The sequence below is a fragment of the Sinocyclocheilus grahami genome, unplaced genomic scaffold, assembly GCF_001515645.1.
Source record: "Sinocyclocheilus grahami isolate Dianchi unplaced genomic scaffold, SAMN03320097.WGS_v1.1 scaffold1401.1, whole genome shotgun sequence".
Classification (NCBI taxonomy): Eukaryota; Metazoa; Chordata; class Actinopteri; order Cypriniformes; family Cyprinidae; genus Sinocyclocheilus; species Sinocyclocheilus grahami.
The window spans coordinates 47,972-74,325 of NW_015506580.1; the positions used below are offsets into that span (position 1 = coordinate 47,972).

The 26,354-nt window shown below is 36.4% G+C and overlaps 1 protein-coding gene across 4 annotated transcripts; it reads right to left on the reverse strand.

Moving 5' to 3' along the window:
- Positions 1-361: 361 nt before the first annotated feature.
- On the reverse strand, positions 362-25,178 carry zyx (zyxin). 4 transcript variants are annotated; one of them, XM_016256180.1, is made up of 10 exons: positions 24,986-25,178; positions 11,899-12,124; positions 9,995-10,257; positions 8,614-8,709; positions 7,373-7,918; positions 6,379-6,511; positions 4,395-4,564; positions 4,030-4,208; positions 2,107-2,227; positions 362-1,996 (listed from the first exon to the last, which is right to left on the reverse strand). In XM_016256180.1, the coding sequence occupies exons 2-10, from the start codon at positions 12,116-12,118 to the stop codon at positions 1,883-1,885; spliced, it is 1,842 nt and encodes a 613-aa protein (XP_016111666.1). In that variant the 5' UTR covers positions 12,119-12,124; positions 24,986-25,178; the 3' UTR covers positions 362-1,882. The 4 variants fall into 4 exon arrangements, with proteins under 4 accessions (XP_016111666.1, XP_016111665.1, XP_016111668.1 ...); XM_016256179.1 differs by lacking the exon at positions 24,986-25,178 and adding an exon at positions 23,850-24,147; XM_016256182.1 differs by lacking the exon at positions 24,986-25,178 and adding an exon at positions 23,382-23,396.
- Positions 25,179-26,354: the final 1,176 nt, after the last annotated feature.

Consider the following 26,354-nt stretch of genomic DNA (forward strand, 5'->3'; position numbering starts at 1 on the left):
AAACTTGAGGAAACACAAACACTAAATGGAAAAAAAACCTGCAAGCACATTTTCAAAGCTCCTCGGTATAGGAAGTGGCATAGTTAATATTCATTTCTATATACCTTCGATGTGACATTTTTACATGCACAGACGTCGGCACTGACTATCAGTGGTGTATGTGAGGCTGGTGCGGGCTGATAAGAACTGAGGGGGTGTGAGGGGAACAAAACCACAAAAGAGCACGTCACACATTGCGTGGGAACGAACTAGTTTGGAAGCCGTCCCATGACAAAACCATAAACATACACGGAACTTCAAAAATACACATTACTTTAAGAAGAAAATGAAACTGACCAAGATGGGAAAAGACTGAGACATTCAAGAAACATCTTTTAGGTCCAGTGACAGCTCAAAAAAGTGCTCTGTTTATCAATTTCATACTTTTATTAGTTCAGAATACAGTAAAAATGTGGAAAAAAAAAATTATAGCAAAATTAACACGTTGGCATACTTTCGACCGTAAACATGCACACATTCACATATTAAAAGAGGAATTTAGATGTTCAGTTTACAAAAAAAAAAAAGACAAAGTACTGGTGAATGGTAAATACAAGGAGGCTAAACCACAAGTGTTCAAATGGTCAATAACAGCATACTGAATTCAGCAGTGTTGTGATACCAGCATGAAAATGAGGCAACTGTGAAACATGATGTATAAAACACTAATAACAATAACAACAAATCATGCATAATGTGTTGGATTTGGTCATGTAAGATTTTTTATGATGGGAGCCATCGGTTTATTCGGTTACATCAAATATGAGAATTTCTTGGACAAGAGAGTCGAGGGAAACAGGTGCATAGAGAAATAAAACAAAACAAATGTTTCTGAGCCATGTAAAACAGATATAATTCTCAAAGTAATATCAGCGCTACCTTAAAGCCAATATAACAACGGGCTCAGTGGCTGATGTGCTTTTCTTTGGAGATACTTTTTCATCAAACTGACCTACATTTGTGCAATTGCTAAACACCTCTGGCAATATATGAAATGAAAAACAACTGATACTGGCTATGATAATCAATGCAAACTTACTCAACTGTATCGTCACATATTTAGTTCGATATGTTTTAGGACAAAACGAATGTGCTTCTTAAAATATTTGTTCATTTACAGGTAAACTGTTCTATAAATGAAGCACGCATGACAAATACACAAATCGCATTGTTCTTTCACCTTTCCCTGCCTTTGTTTTTGCTTATTTTACATTTGTCGCGACTACATTTCACACAGAGCCCTTCTCATCAACTACAAGGTATGTTTCGGAAAGCCTTATTGAAAGTGCATGGATGGCTGTGGATAAACAGACTTTACGTCTCACCTCAGTAGTCAGCTGTGGTACAATTAATGGATGTTCTGAATTTTTTTTTTAAAGGCATGCTGGGAGTCGTACAGCTCGCTGAGCTGAGACGGCAGTGCAGTACATTACCTCTGCACCGAATCAGCCTCTACAGTAAAAATTCCAGCCAAAAAAACAGCCCTAAAAATCGCTTCGCTAACACTTTACATATTAATCTAGGGGTAAAAACTGCCGTACGTAACAGTCAACATGGAGGCACTAACACTGATCACACACATCAAGCCCTATCAGAAAGACACCTGGGCAAAGAGGGCAAGCTATTGGCCGAGTTCTGAATAAGGCCATTCAGAAAAAGCAGCAGAGCTTTGTCGAAAGAAGACGAAACTGTCATTGAGCAAACATGAGGAAAATGAGAAAATGACAATGTGAAATGAAAGAGAGAAGTACAACACTCACAAACACATTCGGCAAACTTATTTTCAAAGCTGAGCCAATTATGTGTCTTAAATTTGGTTTAGGTTTGTGGCAAGTTCCACCAATCAATGTTTGGCCTGCTTGGCACGTTGGGTATGGCATTTCATGCACAGAATTCTGCCATCAAATGGATAGCAGCCATCAGCGTCTGCCTCTATGGAAAGGGGGCGAGCACAATCCTGCAATGAAAGAAAGTAAACATTTTTTATTTGAAAGTTAAGAAGCATCATTTTTGTAATCTGTGGCTGGTACAAATAGGTAAAGGTCACAAATGGAAGTGTCCTCTCACCTCACAGCGGTAGCACTTCAGGTGAAAGTTCTTCTCTAAGGCAACAACCCTGACTGTCTCTTCACTTCCAGGGTCGGGAATAATCGGCTCATTGCAGCTTACGCAAAGAGGAGAGAACCGGCTGAGGGAGAGAACAAGACGGAGTGAGGTTATGATATACAAAAATTATTTTTTAACATTGTATACAATTTTTTATGGGTGTTTATTCAACTTCAGGCACATTTATGACCCAAGAGTTGATTTTTATTTTTATTCTATTATAAATTCTATTAAAAACTTTTTTTTGTGTTATATTAAGTTCACATTAAAACAGATTTTTTTTTTAACATTTACCTTTCTATTTTAAAATGACTTTTGTTTATAGATTTTATTGTATTACTCTTATCATAGTCAGACTTTCAATCTTCAAATATGAAAATCCATCATAAAAATGACAAAAAACATAATACAAAGTGAGAAAAAAAAGTACCAAGGGTGCCAATAATTCTGACCACGACTGTATAAACAGTGTGAAAATTATTTGCATAAACTTTTTACAATTGCCCGAATTGCATAATTTCCATCAGACTAAACAACTTTGCTCCAATAAAATGCAAAAAAAAAAAAAAACCTAAATAAAATCCTAAAAAAACTGTGCAGTTGTCAAGAACGTGAAGAGCACATCTGAGATGAAATATGAGATGTGATTTATGAAAACAAAATGTAATATTACTTGTGAACAAATTTTCAAGCTGAGCTGTAATCCAGCTACACAAATTGTATGAAAATACTACTTATGGTTTTAATATATGATCATTTCATATAAAAACTTTCCACCACAATAAAAAAAATTGCCTCTAATATTAATAATTTGTGATCATTCTAAATGCATTTTAATAGACTGACTCATGCAGTGAAAGAAAACACACTAAATGCACACACGCACTAATCTAGACTTCACGTAATGTATGTGTGCGCTCTGTAGGGATGTTTTGAATGTTTTTTGCAAAATACTCGATAATGTCAAATCGCACATCGTTAAAACAACAATTACGATATTATTGCAGACGATATATATCGCACACCCCTAATGTACATATACAGTATATATGTATGTGTGTGTGTGGTTGTACATACACATATATGTATTTTTTTTTTTTTGGTGTTTGGCTTAGTGTCATGTTAGAATCATTATTATACTCTTATACCTTTTGTTCTTTAATATTTTGAATTGTTTTTAGCTTTATTTTTTGTTTTTCATTTAAATGTTAAGTTTTGACATTTTGTTGTATGCATTTGTCATTTTTATTTAATTTCTTTATTTTTAAAAATGTGTATAGGTAGTATTTATAAAGTTTTAGCTTTTAGTTTTGGATCTGTTTTTAGTTGTTTTAATACTACAATTGATTGCTTCTGTTGTCCTCATTTGTAAGTCGCTTTGCATAAAAGCGTCTAATAAATGACTAAATAAATAAATAAATAATAAAGTGCCCTCAAAGGTAGTGTACTTTTATCAAAGCATGTCTGAGGTAAAATATGAGACATGATGTATGAAGAAAAAAGGTAATATCAATTGAGTACAGAAAAATGTTGTGCATCACTTCCAATCATGCTGTAAGTCAGTTACACAAAAAGTATGAAAATACCATTTCATTGTATTTAGAATACGTAAGTAGATAACTAAGAAATGAACATTGCAAAAACATATAAAAATTAATTCCCACCTCAAAATTAAACCCAAATTAAATAAACTCATTTCGAAACTTGTGGTTTAAGGAAGTTTCATTTTATAGGTCCATAAATGTCCATAGCTAAAGAACAACCCATATTAAATCTCACCGATTTATTCATAACATTGATGACTGACTGAATGTGATAATTATTTCAAATGCTCTAGAGTATAACTGAGAGCTGTGACAGGTCTGGGATATGGTGATAGCTTACCGATGGTAATCTTTGACACAGTAAGGGTTGTTTTTGTCATCGGTGATGAATGGAGCGCCCTCCAGGGTGCAGCCACAGGTAGAGCAGAGGAAACAGTGGGCATGGAAAGACTGGCCCACCGCCTTCAGGACACGATCTGTGATCCGCTCCCCACAGCGGGAACACACAGCCAGAGAACTCTGGAAACACACAAATCACACCCGAAGACAAACAGTAAGAAAAACATTGCTAAGCTTTAATGAACAAAATGGGTAACTGAATAAGTTCCCACATGTTAACATGTGCATATCTATAATGTTCTCCTGATTCCAAAAAATGCAAACCAAAAATATGTCATTTCACATGTCTAAACAGGTTTGCCTCACCATGTAGCAGTCCTCACACTGAGGCGTTCTGTCACAGTCGTAGAACTGCATGCCCTGTAGAGGACGCCGACAGGTCACGCAGCAGAAACAATGTGAGTGGTAGAGTTTATCCATCGCTCTTACTGCTGGCTGAGATCTAGACAGAGCCTCTCCACATTTACCACACACCTCTGAAAGGAAAAATATGTTCACATTAAGACTGGAAATTAGAGATTGTGGACAAGGAGTGATTTATGAGGTAAAGAAAGGTTAATTATGGAGCAGTACACACAGATTAGTCTCTAGGGTGATAACTGGGTGACTGGAGAGGTCCCTGTTGTGCTTTAAAAGGTCTCAGTTCAACAGCACAGCCTCACTAACTGACCCTAAGCCCCGCCTTAACAACATTTATGACCAATTCAACCTTCAGCAACTCTTGTCATTCACCATAGAGTACATCAGTCAGTTATAGAAGTAAAAATCCTATTAATTTTTTCCATAGAGGAACTGATTTTTAACGATAACTTGTAAGCCTCTGAAGACAGACCAACTGTGAGCTATGAGGCTGTTAATCGATGGTATTTGCTTTTGTCGAAGCCAGTCTGTAGTATTTCAACTTAGTTTTTAAACAGTCACGTTTAACAGCGGAATTCTTGGTGAAAAACTACATCACCAATGATTTTGCCAAAAAAATTGAAAAATCTCCACCAATCAGAGAATCGCGACAAGCAAATCCCACCAAAAGAACTACAGCTACTACTTTTGTGTGCGCTACTGTCATCATTACGACAACAAAAATCTATTACTACTTAGATAGTACACTTTTCAATTAATTTGGGTATATTTAGGTTTATAACGGGTATGGTTCTCACCTTATTGATAAACAGAATCATAATAAGCTTTATTCGCCAAGTGTGTGCAAACACACAAGGAATTTGTTGTGTTTTTCTAGGAGCTCTTGGTCCAAACATATATAACATGAGAACAGAAAGAACATTTTAAATAAGACTAAGGAACAAACTAAAAGTGCATAACAATAATATTAATAATGTGGTATACATCTGGAACAGAACTTTGTGATTCACCTCATAGCTGCCTGGTTTGGTTCATGGCTCTTTAATGAAGACTTTAAAATCCCTATGAGAAAAATACTTCTAGAACCAGTTCCGCTGAAAAAGTGGATGGGCTTTTCACAGATAAAAGAAAAACATACAGGTTTGAAAAGGCACAAAGGTGAGTAAATGCTCTCTTGAATTTTCATTTTTTGGGTGAAGTTGCTCTTTGACACAAATCTCCATTTCTAATTTCTACAGGGCATTTTGTGATGTTTGCCTGACTGAGCAACAGCAACAAGGAGGGGCAGAGCTAAGTGAAGGATCATAACAACAAACCGGGCAATAAAAGACTAAATCAATCTATGAACAACAATATATCAGTCTTAAAAATAAACCTACAAACACTGAACATAAAAACACCAATAAACATTTTATTTCAGTTGTATGTGAAAGTAGGCTGATCAAATCCAAAACTGATCAAAAAGTATTTTTAGCTTTCACCTGCTTACACATCTAAGCTACTAAGAAAAAAAAACAACTCAATACTGACAAAGACAGAGTGAGATCATTACAACACTCATCCAGAGAGATCCAGACATGGGAGAGGTGAAGCGCTGTACTGTTTAGACACTGCTAATAGAGTAATAAACTGAGATAGAGAAGCTACATCAAGCTGAACACCTACACAGACAGATAAAGAGTGGGGGAGACGGAGAAAGAGCAAGAGAAGTCTGGCACCATCGCACAGTCAGTGTTTATCACAGCTTGTCTGCTGTGCGTTAAACAAGAGCCATATGGACGTCTATGACTGAGGCTTAAATTACCATCAAACCCAGGAAATCACTGAAATTAGAATAAATAAAAAAGATAAACCAAATCATAAGGGTGTGGGTGTGTACACAAGGTGGAGGTGACTGTGTGTAGGAGGAGAGCTGATAGTGTTGGTGTACCTGTAGCTGGAGAGGTGATCACAGGAGGATGCTTGTCCATGTCTTTGATAAAGTCCTTAGTCATTTTCTCCAGCTCTTCTACTTCCCTCATAGTGAGAGGAGCTCCACCAGGACCTGAACCTGAACCAGACACCTGAAATACAACAGCATCACAAATGACTCCATTCATTTCAAACATTCGTTTTTAAAGAGCATTTCAGTTTCACATCTGGAAACGGCATATATAAGTGCCAAACAGTAAAAGCAGTAATATTGTGAACTATTATTACAATTTAAAATATGTTTTTATTTGAATACAAATTTAAAAAATATATATAATTTATTCCTGTGATGGCAAAGCTGAATTCTTCAGTGTTGAAGTCTTCAGTGTCACATGATCTTTCAGAAATCATTCTAATATGCTGATTTGCTATGCTCAAGAAACATTTATTATTACTATCAATATGTTTTATGTGGAAACTTTTATGTGATTGATTTTCAGGATTCGTTGATGAACAGAAAGACTGAATGAACAAAAATGATTTGAAATAGAAATAGTTTGTAACGTAAATGTCTTTACTGTCAGTTTTGATCAATTTAATGCATCCTTGCTGAAACAAAGACAATTTTCACCATTCAAAATCTAACTAATATCTTATTTGCACATTCAATTTATTGTCTTTTATTTTATGCTTCTCTTTAATCATTTATTGCTGCCTTTACACTGCAAAGTCAGTTCTGCATCACATCTTGTTCCTGACATAAAACATAATGCGCTTTGATTGACATGACACCAAAATTTAAGACGGCTCTAACACAGCATTGCATTCCCTAAACTAAAGCCTAAAACTTAACCTTAACCAAAACCGCAAAACTAGTCTTTTACCACCGAATACTGGTACTTTCTTCACAAAATATCTTTATTTTCCAGTTTATTGAATTCGTTTTGATTTTGTTACCTTACGTTATCTTTATTTATTTAACTGCATCACATTACAATCTAAAGCAGACCCACCTTTGGTGGAACTGTGTTTCCTGCTGGTCTGTTGAATGACGAGACGGGCGATGTTTTAGGTGCAGCACGAGAAGGCGGAGCAAAGCTTTGCTGACTGCCAGTGGGAGATGTTTCCGAGTGATTGAATGTAGGTGCAGGGGCAGGAATATTCGCTGGTGGAGGAACAGGGGCGGGAGGGGCGGCAGGTGGAGGTGGTGGAAAAGAGCTTTGGGCGGGGGTTTTAACGGCGTGGTTAAACCCTCTTGCGCCTCCAGAAGGTGCTGGACTAACTGTTTTGGAACCAAAATTTGAATTTAGCTGACTGGGAGGGAAGTTGGTCTTTGGAGCAACAGCTGGGCCTTTAGTAAATGACTGTACAGGTGTGGGGGCAGACGCTGTGTTCTGATTGGCCGGTCGTGTTCGGGCACGCAGCTCCTCAGCCCAAGGGGCAGGGGGAGGACGATCCTGCAGCTCAGGAGGGGGCAGAAAGGAAAGGGCAGGCTTAGGAGCTGTCGGTGGAGGTGGTGCTGGCTTTGGTGCTGGTGCTGATGAAAACTGGCTAGGCAACTGAGCAAACAAACACAAATAGAAATAAGTCACACATCTGATGTGGAAAAAACTAATTTAAAAGTCTCTAAATTGTGTCGCCAGAATGTTGCAAATTTTTTTCCTTCCTTATCCAGTTATGGTAATGGAACATTTAAACAAAATGCTTAGCTTAAATTAGTTTAATTTATTTATTTGTGAAAATATTATAATGGGATTACAGAATCAAATTTTTACACATTTATTCATTTCAAATTTATATTTCATTTAGTAAATATTACGTAAAATAAATATATTTCGACAATATATTGGTCATCGGCCACTTTGCTCTCTAAAACTCACATCAGCCATCGAAAATTCAGTAGCTGTTGACCCCTACACAAAAAATGAATACTTAAGTTTTACTCATAATATTATTTACCCAGCCTCGCCCTCTGTTAGAGAGTCATTTGGACTACTTTTATTGTGGTTCTGAAATATTTCACCACTGTATGCTTTCATTGTATGTAAAAGAGCAGCATGAACATTCTGCAAAATATCTCCTGTTATGTTCTACTAAAGAAAGTAAGTCATAAAAGGTTTGAAATAACATGAGGGTAAGTCAATTATGACAGAATTGTCATTTATGGGCAAACCATTCTATTAAGGTTTAAAAATTAATGAGAAATAGCTAAACCCTGAAAGTCAAGATAAGAGGTTAAAGGCTCTGCGTTTACCTTTGGATTGAAAGGTCCGCTAGTCTCCATCTCTGATAACATATTGGTCAAAGAGCCCAGCTGCCTGTCAAAACTGGTCTGTTTCTCAAACAGCTTCTATGGAGAACAAAACAAGCGACAAGAGAGAATATGGGAGAATAGAAAAAAAAGACAAGATGAGTGTGGGTGTAGAAGAGGTCAGAGAGGAGAACGACAAGAAAGGGTGAATCAACCACGAAACCAGACGTAGTCTTAAAAAGAGAACAAGAGTATATAAATGTGAGGCAATAAAAGGGTGGGACAGAGTACAAAGCAATAACAAAGGAATATGTGAAACAGAAAATGACAGGGTCAGAGCTGAAAACAATCTAGAGAACATTAAAAGTGTGAAGAACAGATATAAATAAGGATGAAGGAAACTGTGCCTTTTGAGAAGTGTTCCTAGATTATAATTAATGCCTAGTTAGTCATTTGATCAAATTATATGTGAAAATAAAAGGGCAGAATAGGTGTGTGAATTCAAAATGAGAAGGATGACGCTCTTAGAAATCTGGAAGAGCTGAGAAAGACAAACAAATTACAGTCTTGCGGTTACAGAAATATGCCCTTTCTATGACAAATAACTGCACTACTCGACAGTAGAAAAGAAAGAGTCATCAGACACCTTAAAATTTACAAAACGTTCAGGATCAGGCACTATGGTCAACTACCTGAACAGCAACCGACTAGTTAGATTGACGTCTTTGTTCATTCATAGCAACTTCAAACTGTTGCTTCCCACTAAAAAATATTAGCTTGTAAACAATGTCACGTAACGTTACATTTATCTCTGGAAAGCCATTTAATGTCCATAAGAAAAAATCTGATAGTCAGATAGAAAAAATAACTCTAGAGAGGAGCATTTTGCTAAATATATGCAATATATATTACGTTCATACTTAAACTGTTAGTGATGCCTTCATTATTTGTCATGAAAGCAAGTTTAAATGTTTATATTTAAACAATTAAATGGAGCAGAAAAGTCATTATATCATTAGAAAGTTATAAAAATGTGTAATTTAAATGTTTGTATACGACTTAGTTTTTATTTGAGTGTTGATTATTAAATAAATTTGATTAATTGATTATTAAATAACTGTTATTTTCAGTTTTCAGCTAAATGAACATTTTAATTTCAGTCTCGGTGTTCTAGTAAATGAATCATTTTGGTGCATCACTGATCAGAATGGAGTTATATAGGTTTGAAAAGGGAAGAAACTGTGGTCAGTATAGTGCAATAGCATTTTAATCTTAAAGGAAAAGACATAAGAAAGTCATAGAGATTGAGAATGATATAAGGGCAAGAAAAAACTGGTCGAGATTAAAATCAAATTGAAATTAAATCAAATATTTGGAAACCTACCTGAGAGCTGACACCTGCACTTGTCTCAGGGGGAGGAGGAGGAGGAGGAGGGGGAGGAGGGGGAGGTGGTGGTGGGGGGAAGGAGGCAGAAGGTACAGAGGTTAATTCCTCAGGAGATGCAGGGAGGTTCAGGTCCTCTGCAACTGGGGGCGGTGCTGGGAATGCAGGAGGAGGGGCATCAGATACAGGGGGTATGATTTGGCATTCTGGAGGAGGGGCTGGAAGCTCTGCATCATCCAGTGGAGGAGGAGGGGGCGGAAAGTCTAATGAACAGAGGCAGCGAATTTCATTACACTCGCACCAAAACACAATAACAAAACAATCCCTTTCTGCATTGTTCATTCACCTCAACACAAAGCATGATAGCATAGCTTATCTGCATACTGCACCTACATTAGCATTCAGTACATTGTTGCTTCTCGTACGAAAAATAAATATTTAGATCATCAGGACTGGTATTTAATGGACAACACAGATGATGAATATGCCAGACGTAAGTAAAGACAGAAAAATGCTATTTTAATCCTTCAAGTCATACTTGGTTGTTTATACGCTTTTAACACTTTGCTCAAAAGCGAATATTTTTCTTACTCCTCGTTTAAAATGTTTTTAAAAAGGTCTTTTAAAACAGGTCTATTAATTTATAAATTAAATTATAGGCCTATAATTAAAATAATTAACACTGCAGTCATCAATGAAAATTAGGAGCAGCTTTATTTCAAGCACAGACTTTAAAAAACAACCTGTTTAACGCAAAATAGATGTCTAATTTCTCATATAAAACAATATTTATACAAAGGGAACATTTCTACGAATTTGGCACGTGTTCGAAACTAGATTTTTGAAAGACTTTTTTTGGTTCTTTATTGTGGATTGTCTTATTAACTCTTTCCTCGCCAAACACAGAATTTTCCGGGTTTCCGCGTTCTCGCTGTTATACGCTCGGGGGCGCTATTACGCATCTCCTGAATGAGTCTAGAATGTGCCGATCAAAAACACACGTGAGGAAGACGTAGAAATGAGCAATGTCATATGTATGCATATGCATATGAAAAACAATGCGATGATCAACAATAAACAGCATATAAATGAAAACTGCCTAATGTTACCGAGTGAAATGTCGATCCAGGAAGTGGTAAAGGACTGCAAGCTTTGGGGGTGCTGATGGAAGCGATCTACTGCATCTTTGCTTCCATTATCCTACTTAATATGATCCAGATGTAATATTTGATAAAAACTAGATTTTCTGTGTTTTTTGCTCAAAATGTGGCTTTTTTTATATATACAGTGGGTACGGAAAGTATTCAGACCCCCTTAAATTTTTCACTCTTTGTTATATTGCAGCCATTTGCTAAAATCATTTAAGTTCATTTTTTTTCCTCATTAATGTACACACAGCACCCCATATTGACAGAAAAACACAGAATTGTTGACATTTTTGCAGATTTATTAAAAAAGAAAAACTGAAATATCACATGGTCCTAAATATTCAGACCCTTTGCTCAGTATTTAGTAGAAGCACCCTTTTGATCGAATACAGCCATGAGTCTTTTTGGGAAAGACGCAACAAGTTTTTCACACCTGGATTTGGGAATCCTCTGCCATTCCTCCTTGCAGAGCCTCTCCAGTTCTGTCAGGTTGGATGGTAAACATTGGTGGACAGCAACTTACTACAATAAAGTGTTGATAAAAAAAGAATGCTTGAAGCTAGAATAAAACAGATTTTTTTCTTTATTTTGATGTATTGCATGTTCAGATATTCATAAAACAATATATTCTAGGGGCCATGAAATTTTAGTGAAAATCATCAAAAATGCTGGTGGTGGCTGGCAACTTTTTTCAAAAATACTGGCAGTGAAAGAGTTAAAAATTACACCCTTCACCTTTTATGGAAATTGCCTTACCCTCACAAACAGTTGAAGGGGGCGGGGGCATCTCTCCAACTCGTCCAATTACACCAGTGCTTACAAATGACGAGGGCTGTGATGGGGCCATCTGTACTTTGGGGCGTGGAGGAGCGACAGACGCAAACTTTTTGGGTTGATTGTAGAAAGAAGGAGCAGTAACTTTGAGGGAGACGGAGGAAGTGACCACCATAGGCTTGCCGGTGTTAGAGTCAGCCATCTTGATCTGAAAATGACAACAATATAAGTTTTACAGTTCAGCTAAAGTTTCTGCTAAGTTAATGTCCTAAAAACTAATTCAAGATCACCAAGATGGATCTTGGTTTGGCAGTACAGCATGTGGAAAATCTTTTTGTAAGTGGTCTATGGCTTTGGTGTCTGAAACAGTTTTACTCATGCGGAATCGGTTCTCAAGAGAGCCGCCCACCTGTAAGTAAGCTAGTCAACCATCTGGGTTAAATTGGAAAATGTTGCTTTGAAACACCATGAACATGAGCATGTTCTCCTTTTTAATATTCTTAACATTATACATTAACATCTGGCTGGTTTATATGTACCAAGTGATGCTGAAGATGAGCATCCGAGTTCACAGTAATTACAGGGAAGTAAAAACATCATGGTGAACAATGCAGTTCTCTGTTTCATCATAAATAAAGTTCCTTTCTAAACTAAAACTAACGTGAATAACTTGCAAACGGTTCTATGTCCAACCAAATTTAAATAATTCTGAAAAAGTTCCGTGTACAAACGCTTTGCATAACTTGGGTGAGGTTTAACAAGGAAATCCTTAACCAAAATTCTGGAAGAGTGATTTTCATGAATTAGATGCCAAGCATTTCACTTCTTGTTATGTAAATCTCAGGTACTTTTATGTTAACTATTTTTATGTTGACTTGTTTCATATCCTCAACTTTGTTTAACTTGGTTTCATATCCAGAGAAAAGTCTCACTCTCAGAATTCAGCGTTCAATAATTCATTTCTTAACGGGATCACGCAACACTTTTTTTTTTCATTATTTTTATTTTTTGTCCCCTGATGTCAATTTATAATGTTATTAAAATGAGTGTAGGGCTGGGCAAAAAAAATTGAATGCGATTTTCATGCGAATCTCGTCAGTAAAGCCGCTTCTGGTGATTAGTAGTAAATCTCCAGCACGTGCTGTTAGATGGAGCGGCATTTACTACACAGAGCTGTAGTTCACTGACCAGCTACACAAAATCGTGTTCAAAATCGGCAATGAATCGCCTGCGATTTTGAACGCGATTTTGTGTAGCTTGTCAGTGAACTACGGCTCTGTGTAGTAAATAAAAATCTCATTAGATTTTTTGCACAGCTCTAAATGAGTGGTTTACACATTTTAGTGTTTTCACCATTTATCTAAGCCTTGTAATTAAACGGTCAGTTTTTGCTCCTGCACCTTTAAGAATGCCCTCTTCATATGTTAAATGAGCAATACAGTTGTAACTGCCCATCCTTCAATAATAGCCTCTCTGCAAAATCTGTTCATGCTCAGACCACAATGAACAGGGACCTTGTTAAAATAAACCTCATTCCTACTATTGGGATGTATCAGAAGGATATGCAGAGCCGTAGGTGCTACACACAACCAGCAATAGCACAGAGTTCAGCAAACTTTCACACGTTTTACTTCATTAGTTCACCTGGTGTTTAGGTATTTTGGTACCAAGTGGATACTTAAATTAAAAAAATATAACAATACCAGTCGTTCTACATCAGAGAGCATCAGAGATTTGCAATGTTGTTTTTGAGGCGTTCCGCTTTGTAGCCAATCACAGACATGTCTGTTGATCATGTGAACGCAATGGCCAGCTAGATGTTTTTATGTTTGTCGGAATCTACTCGAAACTTTTGATCAGTTTTGAAAAAAAATTTGATCAGCTACACGAGCTTCTGCATCCTCACAAATCATTGCATTATAACCAACAAAGTGTAAACATGGTATAAATAAGTGATTCTTTGTGTAGTGCATTCCAGTCTTTAGTTTCATAAGATGCTCTTCTAAAAATTAAATGTTTTGAGTTCTGAGAGTTTAAATACATTTTCATTGTACAAGTCGTTCTTTTATATCAAAGGATTAAGGAAAATATTATTTGGCATGATAGTACCCCTTAAAATCCCCTTAAAAGCAGAACACAGATGGTCAAAAACACAGTACAAAGATACAATGTGCTCTTGTTGGCGGATATAATTTGTGTTTCGATTGTGTGTGCACACAAGCAAGCTCTCCAAACCGAGGTTATCAGGGCTGAAGTCATACCATGACTTTCCCATTATGGGGCCTCGGGGTACAGTCAACTGAGCTTCAACTAGAAACAGTTAGAGTGCTTGAGACATGTGGATGTGATATACCGCAGAAGTGCTCTCATGGCATGAGCTAAGCGCAAATATTTACCTCAAGCATGGTTGCCATTAAAAACGATGGCATTACCTCATTCCCCTCCCCCTCCTCCGGCTGCCGCTGAGCCAAGTCTCATTTGACCCAATGACTAAGTCATTACTTTTTTCCCTCTATAGTTCTCGTAATACAGCCAGTGAACCAAATCAAAGACTCCTACTTTGAAAGTATGAATTATGGATGATGGCAAACACTTTAAAGACATCAGATGCAGCCTGTTCTGTCCCAGTCAATTATCTCTCTACTTTAACCCATTGTGGCCTTCCGAGGCAGATGATATATACAAGGATTTCATGACTAAAGAACATCTTTCATTTCTAGCTTTACTAATTGGAGCCACATTTTTGTTATTCTATCCTGATTACCATGTTATGACCTGACAAATCATGTTATTCTAGGTCAGGTAGGAAGGAAACATGCATCGCATGGTAGTCCACTCTCATTCTCATCGTTTCAGTTCAGTATTTCAAAAAGAACTGACACTTTCTCACCTGAAATGTGCTCTGTAGAACAAGTGCAAGAGAACCTGAGTGAAACATTCAAATGAACTCATCCACTTTGAAAATGGTAACAAAATGTTAACAAATAGGAGAACTAGCTTTCAATTTTTTTTAAAGCAAAGGAGCTCAGTATAAATGAGTCTGTATACTGCATAAACAGAAAAATATTAGGCCTAAGCATTATTTCGTGAAGACATGTTTGTAAAATAATACAATTATTATAAAATACAATTCTTTAATTAAATCAAATATTTATGGTCAATCTCATGATTTCTATCCTGCCTTGAATTAATGAAAACATAAAAATTGTTATAGTCATGAAATTATTATGTTAATCTTGAAAAAAAAAAACAATAATAATAATAATAATAATAACTGCATTCACTTGATCTGCCTCCTTCTTGCTTTTTTGTAAGGGTTGCACAATTCTGCCAAAATTGTGTTGTTACATCAATATGGCTATAAAATAATAACAATAATAACTATTATCATTATTTACTACTAAATAAAAGAATACTGTAAAAACAACAGAAAATATACTATTATATTATTTCACTGTAAAATAAAAAGCAACTTGAGAAATAATCATTGTATTACATTACAACTGGAAAATTTAAATACTAACATCTATGGCTCTCTTAATTTCTTTACATTTTGACAGAAAACCACAGAGAGACCTTAAATCTTGTCTTTTGCTGATAGGTGCTTCTCATTACAATTATGGGAAGCTGTTTGGTACATGTTACATTCCAAAATGCATGTTAAAGCGTCTCAAACTCAGAGCCTATGCAGAGATGGAGTTTGTGTGGAGCAGCATTTACTGCAACAGAGCCGCTCTGAGACACTGCAAACACACAGTACCGTATTTTGTAATTTCAGTTTTATAAATTCGGTAAATTCGGATTGGATGAGCTCCATTCAAAGCCGTTTTAAAATAGCTGATATATACACAACTGTGATCATACATCAACTGAATGGTACAGTACTAAGTAGGGCTGCACAATAAATCGAAATGGAATCGAGATTCGACAGAAGCTGCGATTGTCATGCGTATCTTACAGGGAAGCACGGTTCTGTGATCAGCAGTAAATCTCCATCCAAAGGCCAGAGGGCGCTCTCGCGCTGAAACTCGCAGAAGAAACCCAGAAAATGCCTATCGCTGCAGCTGAATAAACAGAAGATTCAACTGCTTTCATTGATTCAACGTGACTAGGGCTGCACGATATATCGAAATGATCGAAATATCGCAAATGTAAATATCGCAATATGCATATCGCAAGGGCATGCGATATCTGAATCATTTTAATAATAGGCTACTTAAATCAAAACGTTGCAAAAGGTCAAAGTTTTAGTTTGACGCATATAGCAGAGAATTGCTTGACATTAAAAAGAGTTAAGTGCAATAAGTTGCAGAAAACAACTCTTTGCCGTCTCTTCTTACTGTCTGACTCACACCTGAAGCGCTCGCGCAGCGTCTCTTCAGTTCTGCCGCACACGTGCAAAGCGCACACACACAGAGACGCATTTCAGACGCCGTGTGAACACCAAGTTATTCGTCTTTCGCATTCTCCTCCTTATGTTTGATTCTGTGTAAGAAGCCACATACATCATCTCACAGAAGGATTTATTTCAAACACTCTACTGATGTTATGAAGTGAGTTTGGAGTAAAATTGTGTTATTAAATGTGTTTTTTTCACATGCTTTCAGATGGAGCAGCATTTACTTCACAGAGCCGTAGTTTACTGAGAAGCTATGCAAACAGCGGTCATTATCGCGAACGATTTCATAATCGCGCAATAAAATTGTATTTTTAATATTAATTAAGATTTTAATTGGGCAATTTTTTTGGCGTAACTTGTCAGTGAACTACGGCTATGTGTAGTAAATTCTGCTCCATCTGAAAGCACGTGATCATGATTTCCTGCTGATTACAGAACCGGCTTTACTAACAAAATGCGCATTACAATCGCATTCGATTAATCGTGCAGCCCTAGTACTGAGTCATGCTGCACTACAGCAACCATAAACAACTCTTCACACTTCACTTTGTGCCAAACAAACACCAATTAATTGCAAGTTCCTCCTCCCCCTGACTTGTTCGGGCCATGTCCAACTCAATTTCTGACACACATGTAAATATCGCAAAGCAGTTCGGTCCACCGACAGCCATACAAATCTATATTAGCAAATGCTTTTTATCAAGGAGAGTAATAATGAATTGTTTAGCAATTGAGTCCCACACAAAACCACAACCACAAGCTCCAGCGGATTTCATGTTCTGGCTTGAGAAGAAGAGCTCCAGTTAGTAAATATTCCCAAAATGTCTGAGGTAAAGATCTCTTCTGCCCTGCCTTCATAACTGATTTAAGACACTCTTGTAACAGTTAAAGATGCTTTAATGTGGTCCACCAAACCATCTCCAAATCTGAGAAGCTCTTAAAGGATTCTGCATAACCATAAGTGGAAGCACAGTTTACGGCCCAAAAAAGAGAGGCTAAAAAAGAGGTTTAAGACTATGTTTAGTCCTCAGGTCTGAGTGTGCAGTGAGAGGCAGTCACATGTAAAGTGCAAATTCTTCACCTTTCTTCTCTGGTTCAGATGTGGAGTTTAATAATGTAGAGGTGCATGCTGTGATTAAATATTCTCACAGGACAAAAAACAAGCCATAAACCCTGAGGTTAAAAAAATCATATATTCTCATCATAGCCTCCATCGCCAGATCAATCCAAACTTGCCGGTACTTACAATGAACTTGAAAAAAATGTTCCAGTAAGGAAACCTCAGCATGAACAAACAGCAATGACTTACTCTTGTGAGTGTCCTCTGCCGCAAAATGGAAAGGATAACCACATCCTTAATTCAGAGTTGAATTCTAAGCGCACCATAGAGAACAGGAGACCCACAAGTTGGCCACATCTCCCGTTAGTTTTAGCGCTGGTACAACCATGAATCCATCGCTCCTTGACAATCAATATGTGTTAGGGGAATGATTCATTCTGGCCAGCTGTTTTCTTTAGTTCAAATTAGGGATGGTCAAAACATAAAACATATCAGCCTTTTCAAAAGACTCAAATTGAAAGAAGCAATATACAGTAAAAATGATTTTCCACACTGTTGTTCTTTAAAAGAACAGTATTTAATTTAATTTTCATTCCATATAAAAATACATAGAATCCATATATTTTTATTTTTATTATAAAATTATATAATGTATTAATTTTGTGACTTCTGTGAAAATGTTGATGATATAAAAGTTCAGTTTTGACTCAATTACTGTAAATAATTAATTCTTACATTACAATAGTACATTAAATAATTTTCATTTGAAAAATAAAAAAAAATAATTAATTAAAATAATAATAATAATTTTTGTATTTATCAGTAACAATACACATATCCCATATTGGTGTATTTGCTACTGAAGTTTAAATTAGAGATATTTAAACCATCAAGACAAGAAAGGATCATAAAATTAGTCTTGATGAAAGGAAAGCGCCCATGATAACTGAAACTAAAACATTTTAATAATCGTTCTAATTTTATGAGAACAGAAAAGTCCACACATCAGCTATAATAATATCACTTTCAGAACTATTTTTTCCACCAGCGAAACAATAAAAAAAAACATTGACAGCCAATCAGAATCCATCCGACTGACTTTAAAGATCTTGAGCATTTAAAGTGGCAGTCAATATAACTGCATCACTTGCTTATAATAAACAATGTCACAGTGCGTTGGTGTGGATGCTAATAAAGTTATCATTACAGTTATATAGTTACCGTTATTGGTCTGAACAGGCCATAATGACGTTTTTTAATGAAACTTAACGGTCAAATAAAAAGCACATTAAAAACATCCCAATATTCATTATGTTGCCTTATTTTATCTCACCAGCAAAACCACTGTGAATATATTGCAAATATTCATTATATCACCCTAGCCTTAGTCCTAACTAAGAGTAACGTAGGATGTTCTCTGCTTGTTGAGGTCACCAGCTGCCAGATTTGGCTGGTGTGTTTGGTCTTCATGGGTACAGTAATGGTTTGGCTACACTGCTAGACTCTGATAATGTGAAGACAATACATTAGTGAGAGGAGATTCATCACATGCTAAACAACAGTCTAACTGTAACGCAATGTAGTTCAAACCAGTCAAAACCCTATCCATGGAAAACACTGTGACTTTCATTACCCACTTTGGAGTTCCAGTAAAGGATTTGATCTGATCGAACTAGCACCTTCTCACATTGTGTGTGTGTGTGTGATGGAAAGAGAAACAGCTGCAATATAAAGATTCCAATGGCCTTACGCATGTGTCTGCATTTCATCACTTGATCAGAATGACTATGTGATATAGGGAGACTGGCTCTTCTTTTGTGGAAAGGAGACGACGCAGCTTATCTGGCTCCATGAGGCCTACTTATGCAGCCTTGATGGATACTGTGGCCTGCGAGGGAAACTTGGGAACTAGTTGAGGATCAGTGCACGAGACATGCAAACACTTCAACATTCTGTTCACCACACTGGAGACACAAGAAATAAATAACGGGACATGTTGAAATTGCAATGAGTAATGTTCTTCTGTGAATGCCGGTGCCCAGATAGCTCTTCATAACATGCTTTGGATAAAACTGTCAGCTAAATGGATAGATGTAAGTAAGAAGTCTAACACATCAACCGTAGACCAAAACAAATGTGTCATCGTTCCTCTCTGGCTTCCTATGGCTGTGAACTGAGAGTACTTATTTGCATTGCAATTTTCTGGCTTCCTCTACAGATGATATCAAGTCGCAGAGTAGCTGCACACAGAATGTCGATAAGAGCTCACAACTAGATAAAACTGTTGTGTGTTTAAATAAAGCAGACTGATCTTGATCAGTTGTAGTTTTCAGGGGGAAAAAAAGCTCTTTTCACCTTATACAGAGACTTATGCAGTGACAAACAGTGAACTGTCAACTTACCACTTTGTATGACACCACAACTTACATCCTGTTTCGAAAGATAATGTCTCCTGACGTCTCTGATCATGGAAAATGACTCCTATCGCAATGCTTGCCTACAATGACTAATATTGGACTAATTTCCTTTCCTGAATCCAGTTTAAGCATGATCAAAGACACTCGGTTGGAATTTGGTACAGTGGCAACTCCAGAAGCAGCGGGATTCTATTGTTTTGGGTGACTGTGATGAAAATATCGTGGCGCGCCCATGATCCGTTTGGGTTATGCTTGGCTCGCATACCAGGATTGGATAACTACGTCATGGGGGAGGGGTGCATATAATGGGGTCATTACGTCATAAAGTGTGTCATTCTGTGACACATAAAACATATTCTTGATATGAAAATATTTCATTCTATGTTTTTAAAAAAGCCACAAGAAATAACTCTCTTGATACTCATAGGACTGGCATGTAATAGAAAACTTCAGTGAAACCAATATAAAAAATATAATATAATAAAAAAAACAATTAGTAAAATAAGTAAATGTACTCAAGGTCCAATAATATTTAACATTGTTCTGCAAATTTTCAAGGGTGAAATCAAGTAATTTTAATAAGAATGATCTGAAATTTTGCATGAGGGCGAAAGATTTCCCCACACAGAATTTGCAATGGGCACAAGTTGGTAATGCTGATTCATCACGTTGACCAACAGAAAGCTGCTTATTTTGAAATTTATATCGCTGTGAGCTGTGCTTCAGTGGACTTTTTTTTGCCAGTGAAATTACCAGTAAGTAATTCTTCATATCCAAATCCACAGACACACTTGTTTAGAACTGTTAGCTTGTAAACAGTACTTGATCTATGATTATTTCTCTCCTGATTCAGTCAAGATTACTTTTTTTTTTTTTATCCGAGCAAAATTATGGATGGAGGACTCTGGTGTGGATTATTGTGATGTTTTATCAGCTGTTTGGACTCTCATTCTGACGGCACCTAGGGCTGGGCGATATAGCTAAAAAATGTATCAACGATATAATGTTTCATATCGTTCGGTATCAATAATTATTGACATTTTTTATAACCTTTTTTAAAACAGAGCAATAGAAAAAAAGTTTAAATTTAACCACTGTATTTTTAAATTAACCCAATTTATTGAGACAAACAACAAATATTTTTTGCTTTAAGAATCAAACACAAAATAAAAATTTAACAAATATCTAATTTCTAATGTTTTATATGCAGATTAAATAGGTCTGAAGGAAACTTTTGGCTTGTCTCCCGAAGCCACAGGAGGGCGCAATGAGCAAAATAATGCAGCGCATTAAATTGCCAACGCAAAGGAAATAACTGTCTATAAAAAGAAAAACGTGCATTACAACGTGCATTGCAATTAACTCATATAAATCAAACATAATTTCGTAAATTGCATAAATAATTATGAACAAAACAGCATCATGTATTTATGCATTGCTTAATACAAAGAGCCGAATCACCCATCACACAGATTGCCTATAAAAACATATAAAATGCAGTGAAACGGAATAAACCTCCACAAATATGACGCGTTTTCTAAAAGTTTAAACTGTTTTAACTTTGCATGGGCTTTCTATACATCTCTTGTGTGAGACGTGAGTGCAGCATTCGCATTTGTCTGTCTAAAAAATGCGCTGAATATGCGTTCTGTGTGAATGGCTTGGTTTCTGCTTTTTACCTAATCAAAATCTTCAATGCATTGAGCTACTATATTTCTCTAATATTTTGAATAACGCAGCAACTGCGCGTCTTGTGGACTAACAAAACATTAAAATTCAACAATGTCACTTACATCATCATCACCGCATCTCGCGCTCCACTAATGATGCTCCCAGACACAAACCTAACATTCGATTGTACTATTTTTGCATTCAAATGCAAATGTTTATTTTAAATTCGACTAATATTCTTTTTTTTAATTCACAATCTCCTCAGCACAGGCAGGCACAGCACTCAATTCAGTATGTGTTCGTGTTTGTGTGTGCGGTCTGCGCCACTCATAGCAAGTGCCTATATCGTGCGCTATATCGAATATTTTTTCTATCGTTATCGCAGGGTGTACCGTCGATAAATATCGATACCGTTTTATCGCCCAGGCCTAACGGCACCCATTCACTTCAGAGGATCCACTGGTGACCGAATGAGCTAATGCTAAATTTCTCCAAATCTCTTCAGATGAAGAAGCAAACTCATCCACATCTTGGCCTAAGGGTGAGTAAATTTTCTTTTTTACGGTGAACAATTCCTTTTTAATATATCAACTTTGTCAACCCGTATTGGTTGCTGCTCATCCAATCAGAATTGAGTCGGAACTATCTGTTTTATAATGACATTATCAACACCAGCTTGGCTGCACTCCTCATTATTACAAACAAACTGCTGCACTGAATATTGAGATTTAATTCAAAACTAAATGAGAGCAAAAATATTTTCAACAGCATGATCAGTAACATTTTTGGAGGCACCATGCTTTTATGATTATATCTCTCATGCCATTCCGACGGCTGCATTCAGCACATATTGAACTGGGAAATCCTAAACCACACTAAAGGCCCGTAAATTATCTTTAGGGGCTCCACGCAGAGAAATCCTGCATTCATTCATTAAAGCTAAGTTCAAAGGCCAATTTAAAATATTGGTACAGTAAATAAAGTGCACAAAATCAGTATTTCGTTTAGGCAGTATTTGTGGCACATTTGTCCAAATATTTGTGGCAGATTTGTCCAAAAGGTGTGCGTTTTTTGCGCCAATGCATTGTTAAAGGATCAGCGTGTCATGTAATATTCCCATATAAACTTTAACATCCAGTTAAAAAATATTTGTATAGTAAAATTTGCTAATTCACCAGATCAATACATCCTTTATTAGACCGCTTCGTCGAGTTAAATGCATCCTTACGGAGGTGTCGAAATGCTGAATCAATTCATTCACTTCCAACAGCGCTTAATGGGAGCAGCGTCATAGAGGGCAGAGCGTCACGTTATTTAAAGGGGACTTTAACGCGTTAACGAGTAGCAAATGATTAAGTAGCTGCATTGGTTACTTTTATGCCACTGATAAAGCTTTTAAATGTAGTTTGGGGTAACAAAGGGGTTTTATAGGTTTGACTGAAATAATAATGCAATAACTGACACTTTAAATCAATGTTTCAAGAAACAAGAAAGTAGCCATTGATAATATCTAAACAATATGTAGTAGTATAGTATATAGTATCCAAATCAAAATGTAATACAATTAATTTATGTGTGATTTGTGTGTAAATTACGTGCAATGTCTTAGCCACTAGGGATTGTTACATAGGGCTATACAGGCATCTAGTGGCAACACAATGATATTACAGATACTAAATTGTGCAAAATGTTTATCTTAACAGTCAATTTACAATTTACTGGGGCAATAGGGATTTCGCCTAGGGCGTCAAATTGGCTAGAAACGGCCCTGATTACACCATTCTCGCCTTAAATACTGAATTATCATAACATGTATTTGCAGACTCGTTCTTCAGACGCCGGAAACTTTGTGTGGCTGTTCCTGACGGTCGGTCGCTTATCAGACGCAGCAGTACGAGCTAAAACAAGTTGCTTTCACCTTATAAGGATATCTTGACTGGAAACCCAGGAACAAGAGAGATAATAAAGCTCCCCCTGAATAAAACATTACAGAGACAGTCTTGACAAACTCCAGCCACGAAACTTTAGGTGGCTGCATTTACGAATAAGATGAACTACATTTAGTTAACATTATACACGCGCCCCACCCCTCACTACATCCATGGTTATATCATACAAAACATTCTTCACTGATGACAGAATAGTTTACAAAGCGACTATGAAACATTTTCAGAGTTAAAATACGTTTCGAGTCAAAAGCCATACAAACAACACGTACCATGTCATAGAGTATAATCATATTTCCCTTACAAATGACTACAAACCACTGTGAATGCATACGGCTTGTGGTTTTGAGGCGAATACAGATTTCAGTCATCCTGTGACAAACCGCTGTCATTATAAGTTTGGCTAAACATTATAGAAAAGATTAAATAAAGACACTTACACTGTTCGTTTTTTCTCGAAAGGTGCAGTTATGCCAAAAACAGTAACGTTAACGTTACAGGTTTTCTAATGCAGACACCGCGTCTAATTTCGATCCCTTTAGTTTTATGGATAAATATCTCCCCTTTATGCGTATCTTTTCTTAATTGTATCGCTTTATAGCGCGGTGTTGGCGTTAGGCATTATTCTGGTAATTCTAAGAAGCTCTCGTGGGATGATCATCAGCGAATCTGATCTGCCCACATTAACTTTTTCCTAATGTACCGAGTCTTGACACACTTCCGGTTCACGCTTCCGCATTCTCCTGACCGCAGGAGGTGGGACAAAATCTGCGGCCAATGATGACTAAACTGCTGGTAAGAGATCTGCACAGTAAGTTTTTTCTTCAGCTTTAAAGCGTTTAAAGTTTTTTTAATCACTTTTTTTGTGCATTCTTTAATACACAGTTTATAATAAATAACGCTAAATGGTCAAATGTGACAAACGAATTTTTGCCGATATATTACATGTACAGTACACGATGTACTGTATCTTCTCAGCTATAATGGGGTCATAAAATAGCATACCTAATAGAAAACAAATAGCAAAAGCACATATTACAGGAAAAGTATTTCAGAAAAAAACTTTGTGTTTAAATAACTGCATAAATAGGTATACTTCATTTAAAACTAAGATAAAAACGTATTTTTAATCTTAAAATATTTTAAATTCGAAAAAATTTTTTTTATGTATTTGCAAAACGTAGAGTATATGGACACTTTCTGGTTGTCAGACTTGGAACGTGCGAGTAATATATGTGGTTCATTGGTTATATAATATATTATATTATATAACATAAAAAATAAAGTTTTATTTGAACAAGTATAGGTTTTGTGGCATTTAAAATGATTTGAAAATTAGATTCAATCCTTAAAGCATCTGAAATAAATACATAAATGCCTTAACTTTTCTAAATTACTTGTCTTATCTTGATTAAACCCCCATAAGTTTAATTAAATATATAATTTGCTTTTTTAGTCGTTCATTTTTTATTCAGTTCATTGGTTACCTCACCTGTTAGCCGTAAAAGCCATTGGACAGTGATTAAATAAAAAGGTCAAACAGGCTAGTCTTGTACTGAAAACAGCTTGGACTTACCTGTTTGCTTGTCTCCTTCTCCTTCTAATCATCTATCTCTCTCTGTAGGCCTGAAAAACTGTGTTTTCGATGATAACTTTTTTCTGCAGTCTCGACTTCTGTTTCTTTCAGATGCACAGCCGTTGGACCCTCCCCCTACATGTCTCCTAAAGGAATGACACCATCCCTCCATCTAAACAAGTTGTCTCTCGTTTGTCTTTGGCACAGGTCATGCGTATTACAAACCAAACACCTCTCTCGCTCTCCCGCAGTCTTGCCCCCTTTGGATTCTTTAAACATTCTTCATATGACATCAACCCTGCCTGCCTTTCCTTGTAAGGGCAGAGTGGGTGAGTAAGTGATTCAGAAAGAGAGCCAGAGAGAGGGAGGGAAAGAAGGAAAGATAAAGGAAGTCGGGGGTTTATTAGATACAGACACATGGAATGGTTGGCAAGACACAGAAGGAAAGAGACGAGAACATGCAGTGCTCAGTGAGACGATCAAACTGACACAATACCAGGAGTCTCGCTCAAAAAAAAAAAAGTAATAATATAAAGTTAGTTTTATATAGTCATGGTCACCCTCTATTTTACTGCACATACTATTTTCCACAGCCGGTTCCAGTTTAATTCGAAGCAAACAGGGTCTCCCGAAAGGCATTAAAAGGAGAGTTCTCCTAAAATCATGAATGTTTAATAATTATTTATTTAACCGAATGTCAATCGAAAGCCATATGAATGACTTTCTTCCAAACAACACACACACACACACACACACACACACACACACACACACATAAAGACCACCATAAAGAATCATAATAGTAGTCCATACAATATGTGCAATATATTCAGAGCTGTCTGAAGCCATAAAATGGTTTTGTGTGTGGAAAATCTTGCCTGACAGCCCTTGTGAAAAACAAGTGCACTTAATTGAATGTGCACTTGCAGTGTACTTCAAATCTTAAAGGTATATTTAAAAAAGCTTTACTTTAAAGAGCATTTAGTAATATTTTGTCATGCCTTGATGATACTAAATTAATGCCAATCTGTAGTTAATATTTGTTATTCGATATTACATTTAAAGTTGCTATATTTTAAATGCACTAATTTGCATCTTAATCATTACAAATGTGTAATTACAAATATATTTAAATACAATGACATTCAGGTTTCAATATAACTTATATTGTATATGCTATAAGTAAATGATAAGTATAAGCTTGTCAGTACATTTGGCAATACATGTTTTAACCATATTTCAAAGACAATAGAAGTAATTATGAAATCACATTAAAGGTGTACTTAAGTCCTACTTCAGCGGGTAAAAAAGCACTCTAAAGTTCATCTAATTGCATTTAATAAAGATGTTTCATATAATGGCACTGTTT